This window comes from Pseudochaenichthys georgianus, chromosome 4, assembly GCF_902827115.2.
Source record: "Pseudochaenichthys georgianus chromosome 4, fPseGeo1.2, whole genome shotgun sequence".
In the NCBI taxonomy this organism is placed as follows: domain Eukaryota; kingdom Metazoa; phylum Chordata; class Actinopteri; order Perciformes; family Channichthyidae; genus Pseudochaenichthys; species Pseudochaenichthys georgianus.
In genome coordinates, this window is record NC_047506.1 from 25,337,040 (window position 1) to 25,362,000 (window position 24,961).

At 43.3% G+C, this 24,961-nt stretch overlaps 1 protein-coding gene across 5 annotated transcripts; it reads right to left on the minus strand.

Annotated features, from left to right (window-relative positions):
• Nucleotides 1-2,369: 2,369 nt before the first annotated feature.
• Nucleotides 2,370-24,888, minus strand: LOC117445941 (glutathione hydrolase-like YwrD proenzyme). 5 transcript variants are annotated; one of them, XM_071202932.1, is made up of 13 exons: nt 23,133-23,294; nt 22,313-22,466; nt 22,080-22,233; nt 21,184-21,390; nt 15,593-15,745; nt 15,428-15,515; nt 14,279-14,456; nt 7,105-7,261; nt 6,538-6,720; nt 6,179-6,263; nt 5,979-6,074; nt 5,308-5,487; nt 2,370-5,008 (listed from the first exon to the last, which is right to left on the minus strand). In XM_071202932.1, the coding sequence occupies exons 1-12, from the start codon at nt 23,254-23,256 to the stop codon at nt 5,342-5,344; spliced, it is 1,725 nt and encodes a 574-aa protein (XP_071059033.1). In that variant the 5' UTR covers nt 23,257-23,294; the 3' UTR covers nt 2,370-5,008; nt 5,308-5,341. The 5 variants fall into 5 exon arrangements, with proteins under 5 accessions (XP_071059033.1, XP_071059035.1, XP_071059032.1 ...); XM_071202934.1 differs by lacking the exon at nt 23,133-23,294 and adding exons at nt 23,739-23,866; nt 24,832-24,888 and having other exon boundaries at nt 2,372-5,487; XM_071202931.1 differs by having other exon boundaries at nt 2,372-5,487.
• Between the last annotated feature and the right edge of the window lie 73 nt (nt 24,889-24,961).

Consider the following 24,961-nt stretch of genomic DNA (forward strand, 5'->3'; position numbering starts at 1 on the left):
GTGTGTGTGTGTGTGTGTGCGCGCGCGTGTGTGTGTGTGTACTAGCATTACTATACTTGTGGGGACCTACATCTGTTTACATAGTCACGTGTGGGGACTCGCCTCCCTTATGGGGACAAATTGGAGGTCCCCATGAGGGGAATCATTAATGTTAGGGTGAAGACTTGGTTAGGATTAGGATTAGGGTTAGGGTAAGGGTTAGGGTTAGGCATGTGTTGGTTATGGTTAAGGTTAGGATAAGTCTCCAGGAAATGCATGTAAGTCAATGTGATGTCCCCTGAAGTGATGTATACATGGTGTGTGTTGTGTGTGTGTGTGTGTGTGTGTGTGTGTGTGTGTGTGTGTGTGTGTGTGTGTGTGTGTGTGTGTGTGTGTGTGTGTGTGTGTGTGTGTGTGTGTGTGTGTGTGTGTGTGTGTGTGTGTGTGTGTGTGTGTGTGTGTGTGTGTGTGTGTGTGTGTGTGTGTGTGTGTGGTCTAGCATTACTATACTTGTTGGGACCTAAATATGTTTACACAGTCACATGTGGGGACTCACCTCCCTTATGGGGACAAATTGGAGGTCCCCATGAGGGGAATCGTTCATTTTAGGGTGAAGACTTGGTTAGGGTTTTGGGGAGCACAGCGTGGTGCACGGGCTCTCGGGTCAATATGTTGTGTTTAAAAACCTATTTAAAAACTCCTGTAGTAAAACCAATAAAAGTTTATAACAGCCCTGTTTGGTCTGGGTTAAATCTTTTAAAAGGGATAAAAGAGAGCAGTGGCTGCAGCACAGAGCGTATGCGGCGGGGGTCTCCCCCGGTGGAGTGTCCGAGGCTGCGTCCCACAGCATCTGGTAAAAGACCTGGTAAGTGGGTTAAAAAACATCTGGCAAAAAGGACCGAGGTTCACTTTGTTTAAAATCGGCATGCAGGTAAAATTAGTCTTCAAAAATAATAAAATAAATACATAAAAGTGCTTTTAAAAATAAGTGCTATTAAAAACAAGTGCTGGTAATACAAATCACATCAACCCAAAATGTTTAAATATGTATAATATAAAACAAATATGTAAAATAATAATAATAATAATAATAATAAATATATTAAAATAAAGTCAACCAAGTGTCTCTAAAAGTGTTTAAAACCCAGGCCGAGGTCTAGAGAGGTGATGCAGGTGAGACATGGGACACGCCTCGGATGATGTTTAAAAATACTTTATTAAGGGATTATTTCAGGGTGTTTCTCTGCGGGAGGTTAGGGTAAGGGTTAGGGTTAGACATGTGTTGGTTATGGTTAAGGTTAGGATAAGTCTCCAGGAAATGCATGTAAGTCAATGTAATGTCCCCTGAAGTGATGTATACATGGTATGTGTGTGTGTGTGTGTTTTCCACAGGCTTTTAGTCACACAGAATTCTGAAGTATTAATTTCCTTAGAATACCAACAGTGCTTTTTTTTCTCTATCCCCTTTTATCCACATGGTGTTCACATGTATAATATGTAGCACAGTATATGTTTTATATATACTCAGAAATATCAATAATTGATCATTTTGTCTATAAGATTTTGTCTATTTTTTTTATAAGCAGCAACTAATTAAAGACATGGAAACAGATAGTTATATCAACCAACAGGCAGAGCTGAGGTTTGCTTCGGTATGTCACACAAACATTTGTTTTCCAATATGTTGCTCTATATTTAAGTGCAAATTAAGTAGTGCAGCTTATAAACACAGCTTGAACCCAAGATGCATTATAAAAATATATATATATACTTTTTGAAGATGTAAAGTGTTACAATGCTGTAATGTGACAACATCATAAACCTGACTTATGGGGTAATTCATTAGTTATTATTAATTTTTGTCTTTCATTATTTCACTGCCGAATATTTATAGTTGTGTTCCACATTTCAAATGTAGCATTAACTTTGTAGATTAGTTGTATGTGCCAATCCAATCCAATGACATATTTTCAATATTCCCCTTTGGCAAGGCCCCCTGTTTCTAGGTCAGAATGATAGAACAGCTCAGCAGGTCTATGTGGGGCAAAACATGACTGCTGATAGTGCTGTGTCAGAAAGCTACTAACACTGTATGTTATTATGTGTGTTTCAGGGGCCCAGCATGTTGTGAGCTGCTTCAAAATCCAGCTGGAATGTCCCACATCCAGATAAACGGCGCTGTAAACTCAGACCGGCCACTAACGAGCTGCTTCAACCAGTGTTAATTAAGACAGATTAAGAATAACACGTGTGTTTGAGTGACTGAACACATGGCTCTTTATACAGTAGGTGTAAACAGTTGGTACCAGGTGCGGTTTGGAGCTGTAAGGAGATCAACAGTGAAACAAAGTCCGACATTAAGATTCTACTTTAAGAGATTAGTGTTGAAGTGGAATCATTATTTGAGCTGCCTGCTGCAGAGAACAAGAGGTTTGCAAGCTGTTTTATATGTTCTTATAACCCCTAAAACTGCATATCTTGTAATATCCTGTGTTTCTGTCTCTGTATTTGTCCTGTCTGCTTGGTAATTAGATGGGTTACAGGGGGTGTTTCCTGACAGCTTAAACATTTACTAAATCATAAAGCTTAAACATACACAAGGGCAAAACACACACTTCATTTAGACTAAAAAACATGATATGCAATAGAAGCATCAGAAGCCAAGTACCATATCATGAACTCATGTCCTGAAGGTTGACAGTGTAATCATCAAAAACACTTGTGGAGTTGGAAAAGCCTCAGCTAATTTACCAGTTATCGGCATAATAAACTGCGAGATATCTTTTGTGCTTATTATGGTTTGAGCTGGCAGACCAAATCTTATCGAGGCTGGCAAATAATAGTATTTTATTTTCACACATCATTTTTAGCCAAAGTCATTCCCTAATCGTAAGGAGAATAAAAAAACTATAACAAAGAGAGAGAAAAAACATTGGAAAAAGATAAATTACTCAAATAAATAGAAAAAGTTTTTTCCTCTGGGCAAAATAATATTTAATGGCAATGTGACCATTAAACTCGATGTTTGATGGCTACAGAAAAGGTTAGGGAGTCAGGGGGGAGCCAATAACATCTGGAGTCTATGATAATACATTCAATTATTGTTAAAACAAATGTATATTACTGAATAATAGATCCATACGGCCTTGCAAATGTAAAAGAACAACACCTGTTTAGTTCTTGAACTGTCTAATAAACTTAGCATCACTTAGAAATAAATTACATGTATTTGGTATTTGTTTAAATTAGGGCTGTCAAACGATTACAAATTTTAATCAGATTAATCACAGTTTAAAAATTAATTAATCATGATTAATCACCATTCGAACTATGTCCAAAATATGCCATTTATTTATGTATATTGTTGTGGGAATGGAAAGATAAATGAAAGCAGGCGGATATATCCATTTAACATACAGTATATATGTTTATTATAACATTTGTCTGCGTGTCAAAATGAAAGACAGCCCACACACCTATCAATCATCAAACCGTGGGGTCTTAATTCATTACGTGTTGATTTCTATCAACAGGGGAGTACTTCAGGAAAGTCGACAGAGGGGGGGGGGGGGGGGGGGGGGGGGCGGCTAGTGGAGTACTTCGTGACCACAGAGTGTGCACGTTGTGATCAGCTGTTTTAGCGCAGTTCTCCAGTGAAGGGGGAAGTCTCCCTCCGCAGCCGGCGTAGTTTTTGCACAGTTCCGTTGTACAGACCGACGTTAACAGCAGCCCTGTCTGTGCACACGGAGACCGACTCTGTCGTCCGGTGATCTAACCGCCTTCTGGAAAAGCTTCACAAGTACGTCGGTACGCAAATGCGATTTGTGACACAAGTGACGGTACGCATTTCAGATTACGCACATAACCTGCGTACCAGTTATGTGCACCCCTGTACTACAGCAAGAGTATTCTCTGTCGGGACTTCCTGCAACAACACCACGCCGTTATCAAAGATGTTCTATTGAGAAGACGATCACTACGTGACAAAAGTTTTCAAAACCGTGGCTACTGAAATCAATCTTACTAACTGCTGTCTGTGCAATTTACTCCCCGCGAGTTGGCAGACTTTATTTTGCTTACTTTAACATCATTTTTCATGGTGGGGCTAAGCCATTTCTTGGTATGGGTGTAGCCTACCCCAGCCATACCCTGGCGCTGCCACTGGTGGCACGTATGGGGCGGGCCATTCTGCACATGCGTTAAATGCGTTAAATATTTTAACGCAATTAATTCAAAAAATTAATTACCGCCGTTAACGCGATAATTTTGACAGCACTAGTTTAAATAGATCCAGCATACTTCACAGATCATTTGAAATACAGACTGTTAAATCAGTACATATGATTCACTTTAAGTGTGGAACAGTATGAAAAAGGACATAACACTGATTGACTTGGTTCACGTCAGATTTGTACACTTTCTCCACTCAATAGGTTTTGTTAAATGTCACCTAGAGAAAAAAGATGGAACTGTCATTTATTGGTGACGTAAAATGATCATTGTCTTTTATTAAAAAAATTAATAATAATAATTTCTTACATTTAATATAGCGCTTTTCCAGATTCTCAAAGCGCTTTACAAGTACACATTACACACATATCATACATGTACATGGGTACTCTGGACAGTACCCACAGGAGCAAATTCGGGTGAAGTGTCTTGCCCAAGGACACAACGGCTTTACAGACGCAGCGGCGGTGGAGGGGGGTTTCGAACGGGTGTTCCCCAACGCCCCCTTGATCTGATGATCAACGTACAGCCCACTGCGCCACTCCGCCCATCTTCACACCTCGAAGTCATCAAGGCGATTTACAAGTACACATTACACACATATCATACATGTAACGGTCATGTACTGTGGACAGTACTCACAGGAGCAAATTCGGGTGAAGTGTCTTGCCCAAGGACACAACGGCCTGGCGCAGTGGTGGCGGGTTTCGAACTGGAGTTCCCCAACGCCACCCTTGATCTGATGATCAGCGCACAGCCCACTGCGCCACTCCGTCTCATCATTTATATTTGTAATTATCTATTGAAAAAAAGGGCAGCGTTAAGGAAAGACATCTCTGATATGTTACACAAAGATTTGTTTTCCAATGTGGTTATCTATATTTCAGTAGTAATAGTGCATCAGCTCATAAATGAACCATAGATGTAATTATAATCTAATTCATGAAGCTGTAATGTGTTGTGCTATGACAATGTCATAAACCTGAGTTGGAAAAGAGTTTTGAGATTTCTGTGGATGATTTTACTGCAAGATGTTTAAAACTACTTTACTACGATTTGCCTTCAGAAAGCTTCGTGATCAATGTATCTGAATATTACATAAACAGAGAAGAGTAGAGAAGGTCGCTTCTGTTTAGTATCCAATAGCACATCCGTCTGCTCTGGGGTCAGATCCCGCCCACAGCACCCTGGATGGAGGATCAGTTTGATTGACAGATGGGTTCCACCAATCCCCCACTGTGATGATCTGTCCCCGCCCAAACTGAGACCGTTTGTGGCCTGTGTGTTTGAATGAAAAGATAAATAAATAAAATGTGATAAGCCAATGTTGATGTTTCATTTGTTATCTGTTTATCTATCACAAGTATGCACTGTTAACCAAAATATCCCAGTATTTGACATTTAGTTTAATTGAGGGGTGCTGATCTTCCAGAACTAAAAAGGTAGCAGATAGTAGGGGGATCAAAATCGAATGATAATAACAACCATACCATGTTCACGCCATTAAAAAAAAAAAAAATGCATAGAGTAAAAGCTAAACCAGCTAGGATGATTCCAGGGTAAGAGAAAAGAAGGAACAAACTAATCCTGTCTGCAACATAATGCATGTGCATATACATTACATTTGTTGGTCATCTTTACGGTATTTTTTGCCCATTTGGTAATATTTTTCATTGGTGTTTTATGAATGATTGATTAAAAAGGGTACTGTGTACTTTCTGAAGCAGTGACATAAGTGACATAACATAATAATAAATAACAAAGGTTACCTGTGATTGGCCAGTTGACTTTGTGGCCCCTTCTTCTCAGCTCCTCAGCTACTTCCTGGCCGACGCCCTCCTCCAGATTAACAGACCACTGCTCAGCTACACACAGAAAATGTAACCTGAATATGAGGCTTTACATAGGCATAGAATACACTGACTGACTTCTTTCACAACATTTCAATGACTCGCATATGTATACTTACTTGTGTGGTCATATTGTACATAGACTCTTGGTGCGTCTAGAGCCTGTTGAGGATTCATCCCAAACTCCAACATATTTAGCAACACCTGAACACAGAAGAGCAATATCATATCATAACTCATAAACACATTAAACTTGTTTATAACATTCAGGTTATTATGATTTTGTCATAAGTGTCTCAAATTTGGATTTCTCCACTTTCTGATCTAGTGTGACCAACATATAATCAATAGCAACTTTTGCGGTCAAATACAAAGTAAATGATTAAAAAAAAACGTGTCAGGGACATATTTCCCATACTTCATCTGATAGATATTGTTCTGCATTTCATTATTCAGCCCAGTATATTCTCAATCATACTTGGACGTGTCCTTGCGGTTGCATCAAAGCGCCCATCACCCCCAGCGCAGCAAGGAGGACTGGTTTTTCTGATGTGGTTGCAGAGTCAGTGAGAAGTGCAGGTATTATAGTGTGAAACGGCCGCTTCCATCCAGCGACACAGTTGACATGGCCACGATGCAGAGAAAAGCTGGCACCCCGGTTCTGTGGGCAATAATGTAGAAATCTCATTTAATGACATACGTCAATTTTTTCTAGTTCCTCATCTAGTTTTAAGGTTTAAGGGTGATTCTTAAAAGCAAACTATGAATTCTACTTCTCTGTGTTCCATGGATATTACATTTGTTACATATTACTTGACTACAGCAATGCGTCTCCATATAGGTTTGGTCTGTAAGAGAATGTAACAATACCATCCATGTGATAATGGGATCATAATGTTTTAAAAATGCATCTTGTTTCATTCCTTGTGTTTTTCATGGTCTAAACATTTCCTTACATGTCTTGTTTTGTCCACAACTTAAATATATTTGGTTACTGTCATTGAGGAGTAAAGACACCAATCCATTCTATGTGACCTGTAGTCACCTGTAGTGAGAATCCACAATCCTTAGGGACCAGCCCACTGCCAAAGCCCATGTATGTGCTGTTGACAAATGAACAAGCGTTGCCCTGGCTGTCGATCACACAAAAATAGACTGTGTCACTTCCTGTCATCAAGCCGGGCTCAACCTCTTCCATGACCCTGCAGAAAAATACACACAATTAAAAACATGCATAGATTAATCATGTTGCTGCTGTTTTCATCTGCCGACACCAGCTGTTAAAATGTAGCATTAACGCATCAGGGTGATTTCAATCCGGCCATCTAACTGTAGGAATTTCTTTTTTGTAATAAGCATGTTTGTGCAGCAAAAACTGCTTTATAGAAACCCTTTTTATAAAGTCACTGAAAGATAAATAATTGTATTGACATGTACATTTATTTTCAAAAATTGAAATAAATTGTATATTTAGTATACTGCAAAAGTTATAAGTTAAAAACAAAATAATTGTGTGCTTTATCACTACCTGTCTTATCATTCCTAATTTTAAGACCAGGACACAAAATACTCCTCAGCATCAGGTGCCATAAAGAACTTAGAACTTAGAACCATAAGCCAGTCTTGGTTTAAAAATGTCATAGGGAGTTTACTTAAAGGTGACATGTCATGCTTTTCCGGTTATTGCCCGTCCCCTTGTGTGTTATGAAGGTTTTTATGCATGTAAACGGTGTGCAGAGTCAAAACCCTCAAAGTACACCATGTAGGGAGTAAAACTCTAAAACAGAAAATACCTCCCCAAAACGCCTCGTTGGAGATACGTCACTGTCCATTTGATTCTTCCGGGTACATCATGATGTCATGTCATCCCCGGAACGAAATGGACCAATCCGTGGAGCCGTTACGTTACGTCCGCGGAGCCGTTACGTTAAGCCCCCGCTGATTGGTCCAAATTGACCAATCCACGGACTTCCTCACACACTCAGTGCATGCAGCTCTGCTGATCTCTCCTCCCTGGCTGGAGGCTGATAACAGACAGTTGGGATCGCGGCGAAATTCTCTCTGCAGACCCATTCTCACAGCGTTTATCAACCTTTTTCTTTCTCAATATCAAGCCACACTTATTGTTTTTACTTCGGCTGTGACTTTGTGTGTGCTCAGGGTGAGTTTGGCTGTGTTTGGCTGTGTATCGCTAAACAAGGAAATCACACCTCCACGGAGCTTAGCGCGATTCACAACGTCCCGACTGGTCCCGACCAATCGGAGCACACTGGGCTCACAGGGAGGGGGGGGCAAGAGCTGCAACGAGCCGTTTAGTGGAGAGAGTGAATACTGCTCAATACACATTTATAGAGATGCTGTATGCGAAACCAATGTGAGTTTGGAAAATTGCACAGTATACATCTATTCTAGTAGACCACAACAAAGGAATTATGATCAGTGGAAATGGCCATGACATGTGACCTTTAATAATCTGACTGTCAGCATGTAAACACAGTTCTCATTCATAACACTCCGTTCGATGTTGCAGGTCTCCCTTGAAAAAGAGATCTATGATCTCAATGGGACCAATCTGGTTAAATAAAGGTTTGAAATGAAATGAAATGATGTCTCACTATGGGATGCGCCTCATCGCGGAGCAAACAGAAACATCAATCTCATTACGCCAATCCTGATTGGCTGGTGATCTTGACGTCAACGTCAGGGGAAATCACCCCGGCTACCCCGGCTACCCTATTCTGCCTCACAGAAGAGTATAGTACTAACACACCAGTTAGTATTATAATCAACCTCGCCGTTCTTACTCTGGAATTAAGGTAAGGTTTTGATTCTCAAGTTAGCAACACACCCGTTGCCAGCTTGTGTTTTTTTCCCTCACTGCCGACACCACGGTAGCGAGGACGTTTTTTCTTTTCTCTTCTCACGGAGGAGAAAAGGATTACAGGAATATTACCACACCAGGTAATATTCTTTGAGGAAAAAGACCCACACTTTCCTTTTTTCTCCGGATTAAAGACAGATTGGTAACACCTTTTTTCTCGACGTACCTGTTAAGAGCGGGTCCTCTCCACGCCTCGCGGCGAACGAGATGGACGCCTCTCTCCCTCACACCAGAAGAGTCAGGGACTCGGAGGCTCGACTCTGCGGCTGCGGGTTGAAGGTATCAGGCACAGACTCACACCAGGTCTGCTCGTCCTGCCTCGGGCTGGAACACGCCCAGGAGGCCATTGACAACCCCGGCTCGTGCGGGCATTGTGCCCGCTTCACTATGAAGAGCCTCCGCCGAAGGTTAGCACAACAAGCTAGCCTGTCGGGACAGGACCCCCTCATGTCCACTGGTTTGCCGGCTGACAATCAAGACACGGGGGCGTCCGCCGCCGAGATGGAGCCCCTCACTGGGTCGGTCTGGGGCTCATCGACAGCCGCAGAACCGGAATCCCGCGCCATATCAGGCCGAGACCCGGTGGCGGCAAGAGACGCGGGAACGGGGCCCCGCGCTTTACCAAGCTGGGGCTCCCGGCTGGACCTCACTATGGTTTCACCCGCGGAAGATGTCCTAGAGTTAAACTACATGGAGGACGAAGAGGATACCTCTGAGTTACTCCTGTCTGACTCGGATGAACAGTCCTCTGCTCAAGCTGCCTCGAACTCTGCTCGGTTTAAAACACCGAAGACGCAGAGGTCGCAGCCCACCCGAGTCCCCAGCCCAGGCTGGAGACAAGGGCAAGTTGGCCGAGAAAATCTCCGGTTTCGGCTGCAGCTCAGGCTCAGCCAACCCAGAATTTCGGCCAGCAGTTGAGGAAGAAGAAGCGAGCGGCGTGACAGCCCCTCCTTCTCCCCTCCGTGAATGTGTTCCCGCTGCCTCGAGAGATGCCTAAACACCATCCTCAAGTCCGCACAAACACATGTCACACGTTGATTGATTCCTCTGTCATAAAACATTTGCCGCTGACGCATCCAGGCTTCAGGCCGAGGGCGCAGCTCAAAAAAATGAAAAGAAAATCAATAAAACCAATAAGCAGCCCGCCAATTTTCTCCCCTTTTGAGAGCAGCTACGGCATCTCTCAAAAGGCGGATTATTGACGGGTCTGTGAAGGCACCACCGCCACGCGCAGTGCCAGCTGGGGCTTTAAGGGCACCACGCGCATGCGCAGTGCCGGCTGGGGTCGCGAAGGCACCACCGTCACACACATGCGCAGTGCCGGCTGGAGCCGTAAGCGTGACATCTCAGCTGACTCTAAGGAGCATGCAGCAGGAGATACTCACGACACCCAAGCTGCCTCGAACTCTGCTCGGTTTAAAACACCGAAGACGCAGAGGTCGCAGCCCACCCTGAGTCCCCAGCCCAGGCTGGAGACAAGGGCAAGTTGGCCGAGAAAATCTCCGGTTCCGGCTGCAGCTCAGGCTCAGCCAACCCAGAATTTCGGCCAGCAGTCGAGGAAGAAGAAGCGAGCGGCCTGACAGCCCCTCCTTCTCCCCTCTGTGACAGAGCTGGAAGTTCTTTCCCCGGCTCTAAACGTGTCCCCGCTGCCTCGAGAGATGCCTCAACGTCATCCTCAAGTCCGCATAAAACACATGTCACATCTTTGTTGTTTAAATAAACCATTTTCCGCTGATGCATCCAGGCCAGCCAAAAAAATGAAAAGAAAAACAATAAACAGTCCGTTAACTATAAATCCCCTTCTGAGAGCAGCTACGGCCTCTCTCAAAAGGCGGATAATAAACGGGTCTGTGAAGGCACCACCACCACGCGCGTGCGCAGTGCCGGTTGGGGCTTTAAGGGCACTACCGTCACGCGCATGCACAGTGCCGGCTAGAGCTGTAAAGGACAGCCCGCCAATTCTTCCCCTTTTGAGAGCAGCTACGGCACCTCTCAAGAGGCGGATTATTGACGGGTCCGTGAAGACACCGCCACGCACATGAGCAGTGCCGACTGGAGCTGTAAGCGTGACATCTCAGCTGGCTCTAAGGAGCATACAGCAGGAGATACTCACGACATCTGCCTGGGCTTCTCAAAACAGTTATACTTGATCTGTTTTCACAAACCCAGAGAGAGTCAACCCATATTCTGGAGAGAGAGGTTCTCTCTCTCCTAGAAAGAAGGGTTTTATCTATAATGCCCACCGAGCGGAGTCAGATTACGGAGGAAAATGTCCTCGTAAAGCACCCACTCAACATGGGCCTCATAATAAAACTAAACCCTGCGCGCCACGGCGTGCGGAGAGTATTGGTTATTATGTAATGCGTAGTGGCACTACACCCGACTTTTCTAGTGCGGGACGCGCCTACGGGTGCTGTCTTTTCACGGAAGGTGGTCACCACGGACGCAGGTCAGACAGGCTGATAGGGTATTTACGAAGGTCGCCCGGTGAGAGGTCCCTAGAACAGAGACCTCCAGCGGGCACACGTAAACTACCCGGAGCTTTTAGCGGTGTTCCCCACCCTAAAACGCTTCCTGCCTTCTCTCAGAGGACACCATGTCCTCGTGAGGACAGACAACACGATATCGTGTATGAACCGCCAAGGGAGGTTGCGTTGTCTCTAGTCACACACACTGGCACACAAACTGATCCCTTAGAGCGGCAGACGTCTCCTCTCTCTGAGAGCGACACAGGTACCGGGAGTTATGCACCTCGGGACAGAATTACTGTCCAGAGGTGCACCACTCTATGCAGACTGGACTCCTCATCCAAGGATCGGGAGTCTGCTGTGGGTGCGTTACGGCGGAGCCGCGTTAAGTCCGTTCGCAAAAAAGAGAAAATGCTCAATGACAGCTGTTCTCTTTAATGCACGATTTAAACGCACTGTTAGGCAGGGACACACTCGTACACGATTGACCTCCGGGTCCTCTGTACGTGTTCCCACCCCTGGCTCTGTTACCCCCAACTCTGGCCAGAGTGAAAGAGCAAAGCCACACACTTACTCTGATGGTTCCGCCCTAGCCCGCAACGTACGGGCTGGCGGAGATATATCAGCTGTTGTGCGGGCAGTCATGGCAGCCCCCACCACGCAGGGACAGATTGTCTCAGGCGGGGGGGGGGCGATCCTTTACCCACGCCCAGAGCGCGGGGCACTATGGGCCTGACCCGTGAGTGGTACAATCTGAATACAGTGGGACTCCCTCAGAAGGTGATAAACACTATTCAGAGTGCGAGAGCTTCCTCCACCAGGTCTCTTTACGACTGTAAGTGGAGGGTGTTTGAGGAGTGGTGCCTTCAAGAAGGACACATCTCTTTTCAATGTCCTGTCGGGGTGATTTTATCATTCCTACAGGACTTGATCGATAAACACAGAGCTTTCTCCACGATCAAGGTGTACCTGGCTGCTATTGCTGCATGCCATGTGGGCTTTGAGGGTAAGACGGCTAGCCAACATCCTTTGGTCTGCCGTTTTATGAAGGGAGCTCGCAGGCTCCTCCCTGTCTCCAGGTCGCTGGTGCCTTTATGGGACCTGGCAGTGGTTTTAAATGGGCTCAAAATGACCCCATTTGAACCCCTGGAAGGAGCTGACATGAAACATCTGTCACTCAAGACAGTGCTGTTACTGGCCCTGGCATCCGCCAAGCGGGTCAGCGATATTCATGCACTGTCTGTACATCCCTCATGCACTCAGTTCGCCCCAGGGAAACGAGAGTGTTGTTGAAGCCCAACCCTGCCTTTACACCAAAGGTGGTTGGTTCGTGTACCCCAATTGACATTGAGGCATTTCCTCCGCAGCTGGTTTCCTCCGGGGAGCAGCAGCAGGATTTGCTGTGTCCAGTCCGGGCTTTACACACATATATGGACAGATCAAAAGAGCTTCGTCTTAATGACCAACTCTTCGTGTCCTGGGCTAACCCTCACAAGGGCAAGCCTGTTACTAAGCAACGGCTCTCCCACTGGATCGTGGAGGCGATTGCTTTGGCCTATATGAGTCAGAATCTGCAAGCACCTTCGGGTCTGCGGGCTCACTCGACTCGGGGCCTGGCTACATCCTGGGCTTTGTTCAAGGGTGTTTCCATCCAAGACATCTGTGCAGCGGCAAGCTGGTCTTCGCCGCTCACTTTTGTCCGCTTTTACAGGCTAGACGTCTCCGCTCCAAGCGTGGCCCGAGCAGTGCTGCGCACCTTGTTGAGTCGGGACTCCACCTGTTAAATTCTGGTTGATCGGTGATCTTCGAGATAAGCTCGTCTGGCAATACGGGAGCTACAATATCCCATAGTGAGACATCGAACGGAGTGTTATGAATGAGAACTATAGGTTACTTACGTAACCACAGTTTTCAGAGTAACATGAAGTGAGATGTCTCACCAGACGGCCCTCCTTGCTATGGTGAAGCGAGAAGAGGTGCTTATTTTGAATGACGCATGCGTCGTGGCGCAGGCTACTTATAGGGGGTGATTTCCCCTGACTCTGACGTCAAGATCACCAGCCAATCAGGATTGGCGTAATGAGATTGATGCTTCTGTTTGCTCCGCGATGAGGCGCATCCCATAGTGAGACATCTCACTTCATGTTACTCTGAGAACTGGGGTTACGTAAGTAACCTATAGGTTTTACAGGTTATTGCAGTGCATGTGAATAGGATCTCTTATTTACTGCCTTTCCTTGATTTCTACCAGTAAGCTGTTTCATAATATACATGTAAACATAGTTGCGGGTAATCAGGTTCTGATACACATTTATTTTACGCTTTATTCAAATGATTATGGTTGACTTGGGGTGATACTAAACCTATAACATGTGTATGATTGGGATATGTATTTGTACACAGCAAAAAAATATGTATGTGTTTGTGTAAAGATATCATTATGTTATTCAAGACATTTTAAGTGTGTTTGTCTATTTGTTTTAGAACTGATGAACGCCAAAGGCTCAAAGTCTACGATACTGCAAAGTAAATATATTTTGTTGCCAAAAAATACGCGCACACACACACACACACACACACACACACACACACACACACACACACACACACACACACACACACACACACACACACACACACACACACACACACACACACACACACACACACACACACACACACACACACACACACACACACACACACACACACACACACACACACACACACAACAGTGGAGGAGAGACCAAGGTATGAAGGGATGGACGTTAAGGTTGGGGGGGGGGGGAGTAAAAGTCTACAGTCCTATCTAAAGTCAACAGAGAATGACTGGTACACACTGGTACTAACAGACAGACACACACACTTACACACACCTGTCCATGCGTATGCGCTGTGCTCGCTGGTGGCTGTAGCTCTTGTCCAGCAACGTTTCCAAAGGGATGGTCACATGGTCAGGGTCACCCAGGTAACGCACAGCATCTGTTTGTGCCAAGCGCACAGCCTCCACCAGTACATGGATGTAGTCAGAGCTGTTGTGGCCTGCAGCTACACACACACACAACAGATGAGTGCAAATCGAACAATATCATCAACAGACACTTATTTGTTGTGTGACTTTTGGTTTTATCCTCTTTAAGAAGTAAATAAAATGTCATAGCAACTTCAGACAAATGTATATTGGACATTGTGGTAGTTTTAACATCAACAGTGTGACAACCTTCAACAACCATCCATCTGTACAAACTTGTCAAAGCAGCTAAAGCTTTTTTTTTAAGCCTCTTAGCAATGTTATAGGTCAGGTATAGGTTAGGTCATGCAACCGTTGTTTAATATTAACTGTAGTCTAACATAAGCTTGCTTTTGCTAGCTATTGCCATTAGGCTTCCAATAGCATTAAAGGTGTTTTTATTTGTGAAGAGTATCTTACTGAACAAAAAGTAGTGCATACATATTTGTTTTCCACAGAGCTTATTTTTTGCAATAGTCCAAAATCCAATAGAAAAATCCCACTGGCTATTTTTTGGGTGAACCAGGGCGAATATCTCAAGAGCTTTAAATAATCCATGGCCTGTGAAAAGTTCACTGAAATGGATCATTGTTTGTTGCAGTGTTTTTTAAGTGTCATTATTGAATGTTTTGAATCACATCAATGGAATCACAACCTCCTCCATTGTAATGTGTAGGCGGGGAAATATAAAGAGCAGGACATCCTCTCCCTGTCAAATAAAACCAAGACTATTATGAGTAATAATGTGAGCATGCTTATGCTTAATTGTTTCCACGAAGTGAGGGGGGCAGATCATAAATATTTGGGTGTGAGGATTGGCTCATCATTAAAGTATTGAGAGCTGCTTGGTGCATTTTCCATCTTGGAAAATCAGGATTTCAGCAGATAAATCATCAGTAAACACTGCCAAACGCCATTTTGATCACCAATGTTACAAGAATAATATCTATATTTGAGATTCTCTTGTATAAGGCAGTAATTAATGGCACGTCAGCATGCCAGGATATACCTTTGAGAGGGAAGTTGTCCAGGATGTTGAGTAGCAGCAGGGCAGCCAATCCCTGACTGTTAGGAGGAGGCTCCCACAGACGCACACCCTGGACACACAATTGAGTCATTCATGCTGCTGACCAAGTAGTCAAAGAAAAGACAGAAAAGTTGTTGCGGAAATCACCTTGTATTCTGTGCTAATAGGGGTGACGACCTCACTGTCATGGCTGCTGAGATCATCCAGTGTCATGACTCCTCCATTTTGGATTATGATATTGACGATGGCTTGGGCCACTCTGCCCTGGTAAAAAGCTGGTTTGCCATGCTCTCCCAGCTCCTGTTGATGAATTCAGTCAACTTTTCAATCCAGCCACATGAAATAAAACGGTATAAAACACAAACGTTAAAATATGATGTAATGCAGCATGTATACAGTTTGAAATATATCAATCAATCAATCAATCAATCAATGTTTATTTATATAGCCCGATATCACAAATGTTACATTTGTCTCAGTGGTCTTCACAGTTTGTACAGAATATCAGTATGACAATATTACACCCTCTGTCCGTTGACCCTCACACCGTACAAGGAAAGACTCCCAGAGAAAACCCACAGTTTAAAGGGAAAAATGGGAGAAACCTCAGGGAGAGCAACAGAGGAGGGATCCCTCTCCCAGGACAGACAGACAGACGTGCAATAGATGCCATGTGTAAATCGAAAAGATAATACATTTACAACATAGGTAGTCCAAATGTTTGGAAATATGCGGGTTACGTGCCCACTATTGTTTATCTCTAAAAGTCCAATCCATGATAGCAAATGAACAGGATGATGTGTGTGTGAGCTTTCAGCACCAAAAAGACACACCCCGTCATTGCTGAGGAATGACCGTTATGGTGCCATGGAAACCCTCGATCAATGAAGCTGAGGTCACTCCTATTGTTTCATTTTCCTAAGGTCTGGGAGTGTGAGGGAGTGCAGGGGTTATCATGGCTTGGCAGTGTTCCTGCTTTATTGAATTACTAAAGAGTGAGTGTTTAATGTAGTAATAAAGACGAGCATGGATCAGCGCATGCTTTTATAGTGACACACAAGTGGACCGTCACGCACCCAAATGGTGGGCGTCAGACATAGTTACAGTGGGGCAAAAAAGTATTTAGTCAGCCACCAATTGTGCCAGTTCTCCCACTTAAAAAGATGAGAGAGGCCTGTAATTTTCATCCTAGGTACACTTCACCTATGAGAGACAGAATGGGGGGAAAGAATCCAGGAAATCACATTGTAGGACTTTTAATGAATTAATTGGTAAATTCCAAAAATGTGGTCACCTACAAACAAACAAGATTTCTGGCTCTCACAGACCTGTAACTTCTTATTTAAGAGCCTCCTCTGTCCTCCACTTGTTAACTGTATTAATGGCACCTGTTTGAACTCGTTATCAGTATAAAAGACACCTGTCTACAACCTCAAACAGTCACACTCCAAACTCCACTATGGCCAAGACCAAAGAGCTGTCAAAGGACACCAGAAACAAAATTGTAGACCTGCACCAGGCTGGGAAGACTGAATCTGCAATAGGTAAGCAGCTTGGTGTGAAGAAATCAACTGTGGGAGCAATTATTAGAAAATGGAAGACATATAAGACCACTGATAATCTGCCTCGATCTGGGGCTCCACGCAAGATCTCACCCCGTGGGGTCAAAATGATCACAAGAACGGTGAGCAAAAATCCCAGAACCACACGGGTGGACCTAGTCAATGACCTGCAGAGAGCTGGGACCAAAGTAACAAAGGCTACCATCAGTAACACACTACGCCGCCAGGGACTCAAATCCTGCAGTGCCAGACGTGTCCCCCTGCTTAAGCCAGTACATGTCCAGGCCCGTCTGAAGTTTGCTAGAGAGCATTTAGATGATCCAGAAGAGGATTGGGAGAATGTCATATGGTCAGATGAAACCAAAATAGAACTTTTTGGTAAAAACTCAACTAGACGTGTTTGGAGGAGAAGGAATGCTGAGTTGCATCCAAAGAACACCATACCTACTGTGAAACATGGGGGTGGAAACATCATGCTTTGGGGCTGTTTTTCTGCAAAGGGACCAGGACGACTGATCCGTGTAAAGGAAAGAATGAATGGGGCCATGTATCGTGAGATTTTGAGTGACAACCTCCTTCCATCAGCAAGGGCATTGAAGATGAAACGTGGCTGGGTCTTTCAGCATGACAATGATCCCAAACACACCGCCCGGGCAACGAAGGAGTGGCTTCGTAAGAAACATTTCAAGGTCCTGGAGTGGCCTAGCCAGTCTCCAGATCTCAACCTCATAGAAAATCTTTGGAGGGAGTTGAAAGTCCGTGTTGCCCAGCGACAGCCCCAAAACATCACTGCTCTAGAGGAGATCTGCATGGAGGAATGGGCCAAAATACCAGCAACAGTGTGTGAAAACCTTGTGAAGACTTACAGAAAACCTTTGACCTCTGTCATTGCCAACAAAGGGTATATAACAAAGTATTGATATGAACTTTTGTTATTGACCAAATACTTATTTTCCACCATAATTTGCAAATAAATTCTTTAAAAATCAGACAATGTGATTTTCTGGATTTTTGTTCTCATTTTGTCTCTCATAGTTGAGGTATACCTAGGATGAAAATTACAGGCCTCTCTCATCTTTTTAAGTGGGAGAACTTGCACAATTGGTGGCTTGACTAAATATATTTTTGCCCCACTGTATGTAGGGAAACTGACAGGAAACTACAGATTGAACCTCGTTTTATGAATGTTACTTAGTCTGCACACAGCCATGCAACTATGTTCGCAAGGACCTATTAAGTCCACTTATCCAAGTCTGTTAAACATAAAAATGTGTTCCCTCTGTGTAAAGAGATTCTGAAAGTTTCAGGAAAAAAGATTCTCTCTCTTTTTGTCCTGATCCATTTATATAAAAACTAGGGCTGTCAGTCGATTAAAATATTTAATTGCGATTAATCGCATGTTTGTCGATAGTTAATCGCGATTAATCGCAAATTAATCGCACATTTTTTATCTGTTCTAAATTAACCTTAGAGGAATATTTTTCAAGTTTTTAATACTCTTATCAACATATGAGTGGACACATATGCTTTATGCTAATGTTTATTATCATTTGAACAATAACACAACAACCTCTGAACATTACAAATATTCGCCTCAATTCAACCTGGAACCTCTCTCATTCAATAATACAATACAAATCGTGTGTGTGTGTGTGTGTGTGTGTGTGTGTGTGTGTGTGTGTGTGTGTGTGTGTGTGTGTGTGTGTGTGTGTGTGTGTGTGTGTGTGTGTGTGTGTGTGTGTGTGTGTGTGTGTGTGTGTGTGTGTGTGTGTGTGTGTGTGTGTGTGTGTGTGTGTGACAGATGATCTTCCCAGCTCTGGTCTTTCTGGGTCTGAAGAACAATGATTGCTGTGGTTGCTGTGGCAATGAAAGCTGCGGGCGGAGATTTGCGGTGAGGAGATGTTTCACTGCTGTTTAACTTTTCACCATCATAAGTCTCATCACTTCTAAAACAAACCCAATTGCACTATGTACACACCCTCCATGATTTACTGAGCAATAAATACCAAAAAGAATAAACACACACACATTGAACACAAATTGATGTGAGGTAATTGTGATATATGTCCAGTACAGTAACAAGAAATGAGTCTAATGGGAGTTTCACATGACTTTATCACAGAGAGCTGGCATTGTTTCGGCACAGACTGATCAATACTTAAAAAATGTGAAGGTGTGGAAAGCAGCACCCCTACACACACACACACACACACACACACACACACACACACACACACCACACACACACACACACACACACACACACACACACACACACACACACACACACACACACACACACACACACACACACACACACACACACACACACACACACACACACACACACACACACACACACACACACACACACACACACACACACACACACACACACACACACACACACACACACACACACACACACACACACACACACACACACACACACACACACACACACACACACACACACACACACACACACACACCTCAGTAGCTCTGTGTTGTCAATGCTCTGTTGGTGACCCTCACCCAGCCTGTTATCTGCACAGTGAAAGAATAAAAACTCCATTGTAGTAACAGGAGTTAGAAACAAGAACGGTATTGATTGCAAATATGAGTAACTTCTCTTATCTCTTTCCCTCTCTGTGTAGATGCTGAGCTCCATACTGTTTGCAGCTGTCGGTGTTGCAGGGGCTGGTTACTCAGTTATAGTTTCTGCTGTGGCTATTAATGAAGGACCTCAATGTGTGGTTAACACTACCGAAGCAGTAAAGTTTTGGGACACACCCTTCTCAAATGGGTAAGACACACAGCCAGTATTAAGTATCAAGCTGTTTGACAAGCATTCTTCTTAAAGCAAACTATTCCTTTAACATAACGTTTGTGGGTAATAATGGATCAAATAAAGTGAACATCATTTTACCATCCAAAGAAAGTTAAAGGGTCAGTTCCACTGTGTGTGTGTGTGTGTGTGTGTGTGTGTGTGTGTGTGTGTGTGTGTGTGTGTGTGTGTGTGTGTGTGTGTGTGTGTGTGTGTGTGTGTGTGTGTGTGTGTGTGTGTGTGTGTGTGTGTGTGTGTGTGTGTGTGTGTGTGTGTGTGTGTGTGTGCGATGGATCGATCGTTGGAGCTATGTGCAACTCAAGGCATATGCTCGAACGGGAGCTGCATGGACGTTGCAATCATGACAGGTCTCCCTTGGAAAAGAGATCAATGATCTCAATGGGATTTTATCTGTATAAATAAAGGTTTGAAATGAAATGAAATCATGTTGCGCACTGAGTGTGCTGACTTTTCGTACAATGTCCCGCTGTCTGGCTTCCTGCATAAAGGCAAGTGCTCGGCGCAGTTGTGTGGATAGAGCGCTCCTCTGTTTTCATTTAAACAGCTCCTTATATCCGTTAGCGCAGCTAGCTAGCAACCGATGCTAACAACAACAACAATGCACGTAAGGTCTCTCTCTCGCTCGCTCGGGCCACACCTACACACACCCTCCCGGTCCTCCCGATGGCCAGTCGGTGCCTGCCGGTGAGCGTGGAAGTGTGGTCTGCCATAAGCGGGCCGCAGGAGCGGGGCTGTCAGCAGATGGTATTTTAAACTCGATGCGCTCTGAAACTACAGGGCGGCCGAGGAAAAAAAATACACATGCGTTAAAATAATTAGTGGCGTTAATTTTTGTTTGCGTTAACGCGTTATTAACGTGTTATTAACGCGTTAACTTGACAGCCCTAATAAAAACCTGTCTGAAAATGAGCTGATCAGATTTTGGCCACTTTATGATGTCATAATGTGTTTTGGCTCGTGTAACCATTAGCCAATAACCAACCAAGGTAACCCCCCCCCCCTTATCACCTGAGTCTCCTCCTAGAGCACCATTGTGTTCTTTTTAACCAAATATCTCTCAGAGGGGCGTGGGGAGTGGCTCCTTATTTTCATCTAAAGTAACAGACAGAGAATCAGCACTTTAGAAACAGGGCTGAAACAGAGGGGTTTATGGGATGCTGCAATGATCTGTTTGGTATTTCGAGCCAAACACTTCAGAGACATCTTTTGTACAGTATATATCTGAGACCTATAATATATTGATGAAAAACAGTAAAATAGGAGACCTTTAATGCTCCTCATATGACCCTTAACATGTGTTTTTTGCTTGTTTTAGTTTAAAGATTTACCTTCAGGGTCTGGGCCAGGTTAGGATTTCTGAATACTTGACCACATTTAGGAGCATGACCATCAATTAGCAGGTCTCCGCCTAGTTCCTTCCCATCATCTCTCAGAGCAGCCACCCATTTCGCCCAGTGGTGAGCTGTTACGTCGGCAACAGGAAACCCCACCTCTGCAAGCTCTGATGCCCCGCTCAGCACCTCCTGCAAGGACAGCTAGGGAAATGGGGAGAGGAAACACGCGCTTATTACCTCACAGGAAACCTCACTGAGCAGGAAGTGTGAGTCATTGTTTTCACAAGAAATATGTGGAGACTAGAAAATTGTCACTTCCTTTAAAGGTTTTCCAGTCGGGAAAAAAAACCATCTAATAATTAGAAACATCATTGCGAATAAGAGGATATTTCACTGGTTACTTTATAATGTAGGGCAATTAACTACTCGGTTGAGCTGTTCTATTTTAGCTAACAACATATAAAGTTTTCCAAAACACATGCTGAGGCCACAAACCGCACAGCAGGCAGAGCTGTTTTGTTAGTGAAGTGAAACTCACACTGTGTTCCTAAAATCTTGCCCATATTTGGTGGATAATATGTAGAAACCCTTCACTCGATGGCCATGGTAATCCTGTTTTTACTAAAACAGGGTTTGAAGAAAAGGGAAATTTCACAGCATTCAATGATAGATTGATTCACCTTTAACACCACTGTCTGAAAAACAATAAGAATCTTACTTCCAGATGTGTTGGTGGTGTGTGTCAATGTGGTTCCACTTGCAGTGTTTAGGTTTAGCTTGTTTATGTAATCTAAAGCATTACATTTAATGGGCTTTTGGCCACCTGTGTATTGCATATAGTTATACATAGATAGATACAAGAAGACATACACACACACACACAGTTCAACCTTGTGACTTCCAAATAGCTGCACGGTATCGCACCAGCATGCAGGGGCCCCTGGTACTGTGACATTCAGGGCATCAGAAGGTGAAGGAGGAGCCCCCGCAGTGTAACCACGTCCTTCCAGGAAGTCCAAGGTCTGCGCCCTGGGCAAACGACCACTGAGAAGGACACAGGGAGAGTCTCAGCTAACCACTCTGTAATATGAAAAGACAACAGCGGAGAGAGAAGATTCTCCACCTGCCGTTAATTCCTGTGATCTCTCCGGTTTCTCCGTTGTAGAACAAGCAGAAGGCGTCTCCACCAGGTCCAGTGCTGCATGGCTCTGTTACCGCTAGTGCTGCTGCTATGGCAACCGCAGCATCTGCTGCATTGCCACCACGCTTAAGGATGTCTGGACACAAACACATAACCTTTGTGTGAATAATGTTACACGATTATTTATCAGTGCAAACAGTTTGGGTTCTATTTTAAACGTTTTCAATGCATCCAACTTTGTAACCCTTCATTCCAAAAATGTGTTTGTAAGCTGCACAAATTAAATTGCTCGAATTTAAATTGGTATCTTAAATCTCATAGGCACATGGAAATATTAAACATCTGCAAAGAGAGAATGAGCCTTTTATATGAACATCTGTGCATCTGAGTAAGCAACAATATGAATATGAAATGTATTGCCTGTGAATGCCGGGCTGTCATTTTAAACCAATCTGTATTACCTTACTATGAGTATTATCAAGAACCATTGGCTGTCTTGAATCTATTTTAAAATCGTGAATAAAACATAGATAAGAGGTTGCATGTATTACTGCATTAATGGTATTGGCTAGAGGTGGTGAAACGCTTAGAGTTGGACAAATCATTTCATTGTCTCGAGCTAAACTGCCAAAACATTCCTCAGTTTCAGACTTTTAAAATTAGGATGTGTTGCTATAATCTCTGAATAGAGTGGTTTGGAAAAACAAGCCAATTCAAAATGTAATATTAAGATCAGGAAGATTTGTATGGTTATTTAAGTTGTGTACATTTCTAATATGTTAAGAAGTGAAATGTATCTTACCAAGTGGTGGCCCTGAGTCCCCTGCAGTTTTGCTTGCAGAAAGGACGGCTCCTCCACCCCCAGACAAAATGCCACACCCATATAATTCCCTAATTGTATTGGACACCAAAATGTCAGGTGACATTGTGTATATTTAAAAAAAATTAAAATATTTGGAGGGCCAGTGTGAGGTCGAAAAAAGTGGTTTGTTGCCTGAGGGCAACAGTATGCCATTGAGGGTTAAATGATTATAAGATATTGCATCAAAAACAGTAGTTGTGTGGTCTGGAAGAATGAGAAAATGTCTTATTCAAAAAGTGTCACAGTGTCAATAATGCACTTTATTAGGGTCTAAAATGTTCTGTTTCTGATCCTCAAGTTTTCCTTCTTAGCACTTGTTGTGCTTTTGTAGCTAGTTTGCTAGCATTGAGTTAGCTCAAAACTCACTGCACTAACTAACTTCTGCCTTTTATGGACTGTGCTTTTTATGGTGCAACTTCATTGTGGAATATCCCAGGCTTTGTTCTCGGTTTTTCGAAGTTATTAGTAGATTTTTTAATAACAATGCATGTTTCTCATTTTGCCATCAAATATATTGAATCTCTATGGCAACTGCTTTCCACTCACCGAGTCCTAAACTGGAGGCTATCGGCTGGCTGGACGCCGCGCAGCCGTGTAAACACACCACAGGAGACCGACGAGAGCAGAAAGACAAGTCGCAGTCGGTATCCATCGCGCTTTAAAAAAAACAGCGACTGTTGAAAACAACAAGGCACGATTACTGAACAAAATTAAACCGCATTGAACTTTCGGCTTCTGATCTGTTAATCGGTCATCCATTGAGTCTGTCTCAAGCTCAACTAGGTCGGCAGCAAAGAACGTGATTACAGAATACATCGATGGATGCTGAAGTTTCAGCAGAAAATAATGTGGAAGTGTATTTTAGTTTAATTCAAATTTTAAAACCTCAATCTTGCATCCTGTTCTAGGCTGATATTCCCATTCATCTTCAAGTAAAAAGAAAACACTTCAAGAGGGATCACCCATAGTTCAGAGAACAGGACAAAGTTTGGATAGCAACAATTCTGAAGAAACTAACCTCTAGCCTACTCATATTTACAAACTGTTGTTTAAATTCAGGTTTGTTGCGAGAGTTTTAACAAATATATGTGACATTTTATTTAATTCCAACGGGACAAGGGCAAACCATTTGTCTGAGATTTTTATTATTTTATAACATCAACACCCCGTTTTTCTTCTTTTTAACTTAAAAATAAAAGTAAAAATCATAATCGTCAGTGCAAGCAGAGGCAGGATTCGTTTAAAACCAATTTAGTTCAAATGTTCACAGATTAATGACTCATTTTGGTGCATGTGTTTGTCTTTTTCACAGCACGAGCAAATGTAATCCATTCAAAATCAATGATTTTATTATGTTTGTATATATAATCAATGTTAACTCAAGTCTACATATGATAACTATATGACCAATTTGCTTAGCCAAACTAATTATATCTGTGATTAAAAGTGATAACCAAGAAGGTAGTGCAGTTTTGAAGTTGTATTGTGATAAATGCAGAACATTGTTTCAACATATTATGTTTCACACATCTGACTCACATCTGTCGACCTGTAACATCGTGAAACATTATGAGTAATTATCAAGAGTTGATTAATGGAGCGTCCTAAACTCTGAAGTCTTGTTTTGTTACTCACTAACCTGCGGTAGCTGCAGATCAGCGTTGAGGCCTCTGCTTATCGACCAACTGTCTGTCACTTCCTTCTCTGTCTCCATGTAAACAAACACATAGTAGAACATTAACCACTGTGTCTTCGCCAGTGTGTGCACA